At 40.9% G+C, this 10,538-nt stretch overlaps 1 protein-coding gene across 1 annotated transcript; it reads left to right on the top strand.

Annotated features, from left to right (window-relative positions):
- Positions 1 to 9,465: 9,465 nt before the first annotated feature.
- LOC100346495 (small ribosomal subunit protein eS6-like) lies at positions 9,466 to 10,311 on the top strand. The gene has a single exon (XM_051833289.2). It carries the CDS (start codon positions 9,511 to 9,513, stop codon positions 10,258 to 10,260), a length of 750 nt encoding a protein of 249 aa, XP_051689249.1. The 5' UTR covers positions 9,466 to 9,510; the 3' UTR covers positions 10,261 to 10,311.
- Positions 10,312 to 10,538: the final 227 nt, after the last annotated feature.

Below are 10,538 nucleotides of genomic sequence, written 5' to 3'. Positions count from 1 at the left end.
TGTATTATTATCATCTCATCTGTAGTCTCCATTTATTACAGGGAAAATTACCAATAAACATCTTGTAAACTGAAATTGTACAAGTCAAAACCGCCTTTTATCCACCTAACCTATCAATCATCATAATTTGGCCGCACAGCACACAGCAGTGTCAGTGACTTCCTCTCATGAATATGGAGCTGGCCTGGAACTGGCTGACCACTGTTGACAACATCGCAGAAGAGGATTGGACTGCCCCATGCTAGCCTGAGAAAAATTCAAATTCAGAACTCAAAATACGATTTCTACTGACTGTCACTGTCATGTCATCTTAAAGACGAAAATCCTAAGTCAAACCATGCTCAGTAAGTCCATAACTTGGCTGAGGAAATATTATCTTTTAATTCATTTTATTTTCTTGAAAAGAGGAGAGAGAGAGGGAGAGGGAGAGAGAGCTTTCATCTGCTGTGCATTCTTCAAATACCTGTGACAGCTGGGCCTGGACCAGGTGCACAGACCCAAGTACTTGAGCCATCACTTGCTAATGCAGAGTATGCAATAGTAGGAACCTGGGTATCGAATAGAGCCAAGACTTGAACTCAGGACTCCCATATGGGATGTGAGCGCCACCAATGATAACTGCTAGGCCAAATGTCTACCTCTGAGAAAACACTTTTTAAAGCATAGTTTGGAATCAAAGGCATGAACTGCTTTGGAGGATCCATTCTTATGAGGGCAAGAATTATTTGTAATCCAAATGAAATGCTTTAATAAACAAAAATAAATTACTTTTTTTACAGGAAGAAATGTATCCTTGCTAAAACAGGTAAATAAAGAAAGTACTTGCCAGTGTGGAATGTTAGGTCCTCACACCTTGGCAATGATGATCTCATTCAAGTCAACTCTTCTCTGAAATAAGCTTGACTTTCAAAATCTGTCAATTAATCTGACTTTATATGTGTTGCTTACTGATGATCAGGACTCTTCTCAGCCAAGTCAAATCCACTTCATTGTTGTAGAAATAATCTAAGATCACACCTATGATATTGATACAATTTTTGGAAAGATGTTCTTTGACTTTTGAATCAGGATATTATTCTAATCCATGGAGACTAACAGCACAACATGAATCTAAAAAAGCTGTCATTGCAGACGCCAGGTGAGACCCAGAGAGGAGCAGGGTGTCCTGCAGGATGCAGGGCTGCACCTCCACATAAGACAGAGGCTCTGGCAGTGCAATGAATGTGCCATGTGCAGAAAGCTGATGTGCTACCAAATTCTACCTTTACTGTGTAATTTATAAACAAATTTGTTGGCATGCAAATTATAACTTGTCTTGGAAACTTCTTTCACTAATTAAAGCTTGCAGAAGACTGGGAAGTGTTGAATAATTAATACAATGCTGGCATGTTTCTTAGTTAAGCAAAGTATTACCAAATTCAATGTCAAGATCAAGAAAAATTAGATACTTAAAAACACACTTTAGTGCTTGAACTTTCTTTACTTTTGAAATGTATTACAAGAAACTTCATGCAAAGATGAGAGTGACAAATCTTAAGCACAGGAGCCTGTAGGATGGATCCCAGCACAGACGTCAGCAGTTCTCATCTTGCTTTACCATAAGCCATGTATGGCCACATCGGCTCCTCCCACAGATCAGCCAGGGTTTGCAAGGGTGAGGCTCACCTTTCCACTGCCCCTGATGTTGGTGACACAGAACAGGTACGGTGGAAACCACACAGGTCCTAGAGCAAGGCAGGGCTGAAGCTCTCTTGCCATCATCTCTTATCTTTCTGACATTACTTTCTTGACTTTCTATAGGTCTTTATAGGTTTAGTATACAGGTTTAGCATGAGAACGGAATCAAAGATGACAGTGACCACTGAAAATACTTCTTTCTCCATTTTGTTCAGTTTTGGCAATCATATATTAAGTGGGTGGTAACTTGGTCATGAACAGAAAGAATGGTGATGGACTAGAAATCACTTAAGAAGAAAGAATAGCACAGGTACATACTGATGCCTAGCTTTGAATATTGATTCTATTTTATTCCAAATATTGGAATAATGGTAAATGGTATTGTTGCATTAAATAGGTAGCTTTTAGCAAATAATAATAGTGATTCCTCTAAGCATTCACTATCCAACTAATTTTCATTTTCACAAGTTAAAATGTTTTGTTAGGTTGCAGTGAACGGGATTTTTACTGATGTGTAGGATTGGCTAAGCAATAACAATAACTACTGTATTAATAGCTGCTAAGCACAAGTTCAAGTACAATTCGTTTAACGCTGTATTGCCCAGCATCTGGACATCCCTGTACATAGCAGATTTTCAGCAAATGTTGTTAAATTAAGTGGATGTATTTTCCTGAGTGCCTTTCAGCATAGATCCCATGAACCACCCTTCTCCCACCCCTAGGAAACACACAGTCACTTAAATATTCCTGTAATTCTCATAGAGAAAAATGAATATCAGTGGGTCACAAAGTCTTTTTTCTAAAGATTTATTTATTGCTTTGAAAGGCAGAGTTACACACACACACACACACACACACAGATCTTTGATCTGCTGGTTCACTCTACAAATAGCCACAACAGCCAGGGCTAGGTCAGGCCAAATAAGGAGCCTGAAACTTATTCTGGTTCTCCCATATTTGTGGCAGGGGCCCAAGCAGTTGGGCCATCGTCCACTACCTTCCCAGGTACATTAGTAGAGAGCTGGATCAGAAATGAGGCAACCTGAACAGGAACTGGTGTCCACAGGGGATGCTGGCAATTCAGGTAGCAGCTTTAGCTGTCATTTTTCCCTATAAGAAAGTTTGCAATGTTAGGAGGGAAAAACTTCAGTCCACAAAGTGTAAGACCATGTTTATGTAAGCATTGTGGTGTGTGTTGTGTGTGTATGTGTGTGGTACTTGCAAGAGGTAACATCAGTGTTCAATGACGGAAAGAATATAACATTTTTGTAAATCATGGTGACCATTTTATGTTTGTAGTGATAAATCACATTTAATTGCAAATAATTTGAGGAATGCAGAATATGCTTTAATCACTTTCCATTTAGCAAGAGAGCCATTGGAGACTGGCAGGGGAGTCCTCTGAATGAACGATCTTAAAATCTAGCAGCAGAAAAAATATGGAGAACAGAGAGAAGAGAGGAGAGAGAGGACAGAGGATAGAGAGAGACAGACAGACAGAGACAGAGACAGAATATCCCAAATCTGCTGGCTCACTCCCCAATGGCCACATCAGATGGGGCTGAGTCACACAAAAGCCAAGAGCCTGGAATTCAATCTTATCTTCCATGTGGGCACAGAGGCCCAAGCTCTTGAGCCATCCTCTGCTGCCTCCCAGGGTGCATTCGCAGGACGCTGGATCAGAAGTGGAGTAGCTGGCACTCTGCTATGGGATGTGGATGTCCCAAACGGTAACTTAACCAGCTGCAGCATAACTTTAAAGGGGGTTTTCACATATGCTTTGAGGTAGTTTTTGTTTATTTGTGCTTGTTTGCATTATAACAATTTTTTTTTTTTTTGGACAGGCAGAGTTAGACAATGAGAGAGAGAGAGAGAGAGAGAGACGGAAAGGTCTTCCTTCTGTTGGTTCACCCCCTAAATGGCCACTATGGCTGGCACACTGTGCCACTCCAAAGCCAGGAGCCAGGTGCTTCCTCACGGTCTCCCATGTGGGTGCAGGGCCCAAGCACTTGGGCCATCCTCCACTGCCTTCCTGGGCCACAGCAGAGAGCTGGACTGGAAGAGGAGCAACTGGAACAGAATCCGGTGCCCCAACCGGGACTAGAACCCAGGGTGCCGGCACCTCAGGCGGAGGATTAGCTTAGTGAGCCATGGTGTCAGCCTTTATAATAAATTTTAAGTTGCCCCTGGCATTGAAAGCAATGATTCTAAATGAGTAATCAGATAACTGTCTGACCAACATGACTAAAACCAAGCTTGCTAGTTCATCTTTTTTTAAATATTTATGTATGTATGTATGTATGTATGTATATTTGACAGACAGAGTGGACAGTGAGAGAGAGAGACAGAGAGAAAGGTCTTCCTTTGCCGTTGGTTCACCCTCCAATGGCCGCCATGGCCGGTGCGCTGCGGCCGGCGCACTGCACTGATCCGATGGCAGGAGCCAGGTACTTATCCTGGTCTCCCATGGGGTGCAGGGCCCAAGGACTTGGGCCATCCTCCACTGCACTCCCTGGCCACAGCAGAGAGCTGGCTTGGAGGAGGGGCAACTGGGACAGAATCCGGCGCCTCGACCGGGACTAGAACCTGGTGTGCCGGTGCCGCAAGGTGGAGGATTAGCCTAGTGAGCCGCGGCGCCAGCCGCCAGTTCATCTTAACACATGAAAAAAAATTTTCCAGCATTGGACCTTTCTTATCATTATTTTTATTTAAGTCAGTTAGTCTGAAAACAGTAATATCTGTTCTGTTGGAGGTAAAACCTGCAAGAGTGGTGTGGATAGGTAGAAGAAATACTTAGGGAAACTTGAAGCTTCGGTTTGAGGACAAGATGATTTGAAAAGCAGTAGTGAAAACGTAGCCCACAAAAGTTGGAGGAAACTTTCTATGCGCTGTGTGTGTCATGCGGAGAACCTTTGGAGGAGGAGTCTAGGAGGGTGAATGTGGTCAAGGATGGCTTCCTGGAGAGAGTGGTGCTTTAATAGGTCCTTGAGTGGTGAGTGGAATTTGGACGAAGGAAAGGGAAAACAGAAGTAGGTATCAAATTCTTATGTATCACGGAATGGTCCCTCCAGCCCCCATTGGAAGATGGCTGTTCAGATGGATTGAATCCCAGAACCATAGTACTGAATCTGTTGATATTGAAATTTAAAGTGTATCAAATATATCAATTATGCTAGGATTACCAGTCATTTTTGCTAAAGCTCATAGTGGAACCATAAATCTTTCTAAATTCAAATGATTTCCTTTTGATGGATGTAGCAGGAATTTTGTGCATTGATGTGCTTCCTATAGAGTTCATTGAATCAAGAAAATGTAGGAAGAATAACGTCTTGCAATTTTTATTGGGAATGTCATTTTGATAAGTGACTGATGCAGAGGGGGGGAAACCTGTGGTAAAATTATCAACTGTCAATTATATTACAACCCGTGGGTATTCAACATATGGATTGAAGCATCTTTCTCTCTCCCTGAAGGATTCCATTCTTAGGAAAATCCCCGTGGTCTAAATTCCTACTGAACATGCTATTAAGTGGATGGGGGTGGGGGTCTGAGCAAGAAGTGGATTAAATGTTTGCACCTGGTTACAGGTCTGCTCATTGCCTTCTCAGATGTCACCTAACCCCTCCACCCGCAATCTAGATGGGACCTTCCTTGCTTTTAAAATCTGCTTTCAAAATGAAGATTGATTTAAAAATAAACCACACTGCTTATCAATACATTTTCATTCAGTTCTGTTTTTCTATTGGGGAATTTTTTAAATGATTCCCAAAACGTTGTTTCTGGGTACCTAGTATATCTATCTGGTATATCTATATCTACCTATCTAGATAAATGTGTGTATACACACACACACACACACACACACAGTTTAGGCAGTTCATATAAGCCATCCACAGTTATTTTACTCATGAAGAAAGTCAGTTAGTTAGAAAATAAATATACCTTCATTGGGAGAATTGCTTAATTTGGGTTTACTGTTAGTGCCTTTGCAGTGGCAGTGCTGTGTCAACTGCACTGGGCACTGCATGGGACTTGTGTTAGATCCTTCACCTCGAGTGACAAACCATGCAAGGCAGGGTCTGCAAGCAGACTTAACAGTGTTCACAGGGCATCCTTGGTATCTGTGCTGAGAGAGGACTTGTGGATGCAAGCCAGCAGCAAAAGTGAGGGACTGGGAGAACTCTGAGACTGAAAGAGTAAAATCAATATGCAGGAAGATCACACACACAGAAAAATTAAAAAGTGGTTTCCTACTTCTAAGGCAAGGAAAACAGTAGGAAAATGTGAATAACAGAGGGACACTTAGCTTCAAGATATAACAGTGTTTCTCCAAACTGTGAAACCCCACAGGGAAGAGCACTGGGGAGCAGATTCTAATTTGGTGAACAGAAACCCAATGGTTCAGGTCCCCCTGCTCAATCTTTCTGTTAGTATCTCATTCTCATAAGAAATTTCCATATTATCTAGCAGTTCTCCAGAGATAATGTGCTGAGACACAAGCATAATCAACTCTGCTGAATAATTATATATTTCAACTAAAACATGTGCATGGAATTTCAAGATTACATAGGAGGCTTTTCGGAGTTTCTGTAGTGTGGGAGTGATACTGAAGCCTCTGAGGGCTGGAGCCAAGAATGAGAAAACCACATCCAAGTACACTCCCTTGCAAGGTGGTCAATCCTTTCCATCACATTATCCTGTAATTAAGGCATGAATGTATTTACACATGTATGTGTGCATGTAAATACGTGTGTATGTCATTTTAAAAATAATTCAGCTATTTGGTGTGGAGATAGGATAGCAATGTGCCACCTGATCTATATCCCTACATGAAAAGCCATGGTCTTGGGTTACATTCATTTGTAGAACTCATGGGTAAAGATTGAAATCTGGAATAATGCAAGACAAAGAGAAACATTGATCATCCCAGTGAAGCCACTAACCTGTCACAGTAGCTGTATGTGGTGACAAGATGGGACTTCGGCCATGTTAGTGGTCTTATTCAACTAACAGAAACCAAAAAAGCAAAAAAAAAAAAAAAAAAAAGGAAGAAAAATCAGTATCTCTTGAGCTGTGTTTCTGATAGTGGCTTGTCACTGAATACAGAGATTAAAAGTAACATCATTTTGGTAATTGTAAACTAATTCCAAGTAATAAGGAAAAAAAATGAGAGTTTACAAAAACAGTATAGGCTTCCAAGATTTTTTTTTAATTTCAAGGTAGGGATTACTTGATATTTTTCATGCTAATCATTTAATCTGTTGTATAAACTGACAGACATGCCTAGATAGTCTAGAAACTCCCAGTCATAGCTTCAGACACTATGATTTCCAATGGCCTGGAGTAGAGACAAGGAAATATATTTGTTTGAAGAGCTCAATGTCACTACACAAAGAAATATAGCCTTTGGATTTTACAATGGAATTTTTAGCTCTTTTTAAAAAGATTATTTACTTATTTTTTTATTTATTGAAAGAGTTACAGAGACAGAGACAGAGGGGAGAGATCTTCCATACTCTAGTTTACTCCCCAGATGACTACAGCAGCCAGAACTGGGCCAGGCTGAAGCCGGGAGCTTCATCCAGATCTCCCACGTGAATGGCAGCAGCCCAAACATCGGACCATCCTCTGCTATTTTTCCTGGGCACATTATCAGGGAGCTAAACTTGAGCAGCCGGGACATGAACTGGCTATGCCACAATGCCTGCCCTTGGAATTTTTTTAAATGAAAGAACATAACTAAAGGTGACAATAAAAATATAGAACATGCCTAACATAACTATTTTCAGAAATCTAAATTTTAACCAAACTAAGGATTTTGAAAATATCCAAAAAAAATGAGAAACAGCTGATTTCCTAAGTAAACAACAAGAAAGGGACAGGCATGCTTCATGCAGCCAAAGACTTCAACAGAGCGGCAGAGTACGCAGTTCTGTTTGCTTCGATCTCCTCTGGTGAGAGCAATAATCATTGTTTTTAAAGATGTGCTTTATTTATTTGAAAGTCAGAGTTACACAGAGAGGGGGAGAGAGAGAAAGAGAGAGAGAGAGAGTGCTTTAATCAACTATATTATTCCCCAAATAGCTGCAATAACTATGGCTAGGTCAGGCCAAACCTAGGAGCCTGGGACTCCACCCTGTTCTCTCACATGAGTGACAGGGCCCTAAGCACTTGGGCCATCTTCTGTTGCTTTCCTAGGTACACTAGCAGGGAGCTGGATCACAAGTGGAGCAGCCAGGAATTGAAGCAGCATTCATATAGGATGCCAGCATTGTGGGTGGCAGCTTAACCCACTGTATCACAACATCAGCTCCAAGAGAAATAATTTTTAGATAGAAAATTGTAAAGAAAATTTTCTGTTGGGAGTTGGCACTCAAGATAGATGAAAGCATTTTGAAAGTGCATCTAAATAGACTAAAGGAGTCCAAGTCTGTCTGCTTATTTTTAACCTGTCTAGAACCCATTTCTTTCCTTTTCTGAAAATAGACCCTTCCCATTCTTACTCAGAGAACAGCCGATGAATCAGAGAGCCTGTCAGAATTTCATTCCTCTTACCTAATGCCTTATGATTTGAATGTAACCAAACATTTTCCTTGCCCAGGAACACTCTTTCAGACTTGGAAGGACTTTTTTTATTGACTCCAGAATCAGGGTGCTGAGTTGGTGGTCATGCAGAGAAAGCACGTTTATCCTGAAAGAGTTAAAAGCAATCAGAATGAGAACCAGTCCCAACTATCAATAGGTTCCTAATTCCTGCCCTTTATTTCTTGAGAGCTGCACTTTCCTCAATTCAATTATGTGTACTGAAGTGTCAATCAGTTCTGTTAAATCAAAGGCGCTTAGTATGAGCAAGATTTCTATCACTGTGACCAAAATAATTCCCAAATAATAACAAATCCAAGACCAAGAAAAGAACCAAAAAAATGAATGAGAAAGGGAATCTTCACCACCAGGAGTCAGCCTTGAATTCAAAGAAAACTTGCATATGGGGCTGCTGAAGAGGTTTTCTTTGAAAATTAACATGGGACTGCAGAGATGGTGGCGGAGCCGGAAGCGACTCAGGTGTTCTGACTTGATCATGGTCCTCACAGCATAAGCAGGATGTCCCTACAGATCCCAAAGTGGGTATTGCTGAATCTAATATTCCTGGGAGATCAGAACAGTATAGCCCAGACCCATAAGTGTGGGGAAGGCAGGCTTGTACTCAGGGAGGTTCTCCCTCCTGCTCCTCCCTTTTCTCCTTGATTTCTTTGCCTCCAATTTCCTTCAAGTGAGCCCTCTCTCTCTTTGATGAAGAACTTATGGCCACCAGGCACTTTATTGTAGTTTGCTACTAAGCTTTATTACTTCCTTTACTATGTTTTTGTAATGTTCAGCAGAACTGAACAGAATCTTTATCTCAAGGAGTCAAAGAATTAAGATTCTACTTGAGACTACTAAGTTGCATTGATTGATTGATTATTTATTTATATTTATTTGACAGTGAGTAGCGGGAGAGAGATTGAAAGAGATAGGCTTCCTTTGGATACATTTTTGTTTTTCCACTAGAAACCTTTTATTAAAGACATATAAACTTCATGTATTTCTTAATTACAACTTTAGGCACATAATGATTCTTCACCATACCTGCCCTCCCACCCACACTCCCAGCCTTCTTCCTCCTCTTTCTACAATCTCCATTTTTATTTTTTACTAAGATTTTTATTTTTAACTAACTTTATACACATCAGATTAACTCTATACTAAGTAAAGAGTACAACAAATAGTATATTTAAAAAAACAGTTCTTCGGCCTCTTTCCCCTGGCGCCTCCGAGGCGGTCAGCTGCTTCAAAATGAAGCTGAATATCTCCTTCCCAGCCACTGGCTGCCAGAAACTCATCGAAGTGGACGATGAACGTAAACTTCGTACTTTCTATGAGAAGCGTATGGCCACAGAAGTTGCTGCCGACGCTCTGGGTGAAGAATGGAAGGGTTATGTGGTCCAGATCAGTGGTGGGAATGATAAACAAGGTTTTCCCATGAAGCAAGGTGTCTTGACCCATGGGCGGGTCCGCCTGCTGCTGAGTAAGGGGCATTCCTGTTACAGACCAAGGAGAACTGGAGAAAGAAAGCGCAAATCAGTTCGGGGCTGCATTGTCAATGCCAATTTGAATGTTCTCAACTTGGTTATTGTAAAAAAAGGAGAGAAAGATATTCCTGGATTGACTGATACCACGGTGCCTCGTCGCCTGGGTCCTAAAAGAGCCAGCAGAATTCGTAAACTTTTCAATCTTTCTAAAGAAGATGATGTACGCCAGTATGTTGTAAGAAAGCCCTTAAACAAAGAAGGTAAGAAACCTAGGACCAAAGCACCCAAGATTCAGCGTCTGGTTACTCCACGTGTCCTGCAACACAAACGCCGGCGAATTGCTCTGAAGAAACAGCGTACTAAGAAGAACAAGGAGGAGGCTGCAGAATATGCTAAACTCTTGGCCAAGAGAATGAAGGAGGCCAAAGAAAAACGCCAGGAACAGATTGCCAAGAGACGTAGGCTGTCTTCTCTGAGAGCGTCTACTTCTAAATCTGAGTCCAGTCAAAAATAAGGTTTAATAACGACAAATAAATAAGATTGTGTTTCAAAAAAAAAAAAAAAACAGTTCTTCAACAGTAAAGAAAAGGGCCATTCAAAATCATCAAATCATAGTGTCAATTTCATTTCTATAGATTGCTTTTTAGGTGCATTAGTTACCGCAGACTAGGTAGAACATACATTATTTGGGGACCCTTTAGGGACTGGCTTATTTAACTAGCTATGATGTTTTCTAATTTCATCCATTTTGTTGCATATTAAAGGATTTCAAATTTATAATGCTGTACAGTA

The sequence above is a fragment of the Oryctolagus cuniculus genome, chromosome 2, assembly GCF_964237555.1.
Source record: "Oryctolagus cuniculus chromosome 2, mOryCun1.1, whole genome shotgun sequence".
Classification (NCBI taxonomy): Eukaryota; Metazoa; Chordata; class Mammalia; order Lagomorpha; family Leporidae; genus Oryctolagus; species Oryctolagus cuniculus.
The sequence above is the reverse complement of the archived record's forward strand: the minus strand, read 5'-3'. Positions and strand labels throughout refer to the sequence as shown.

Excerpts from the sequence above, each read along its gene's own strand:
- LOC100346495 (XM_051833289.2), top strand. The coding sequence starts at position 9,511 with ATGAAGCTGAATATCTCCTTCCCAGCCACTGGCTGCCAGAAACTCATC.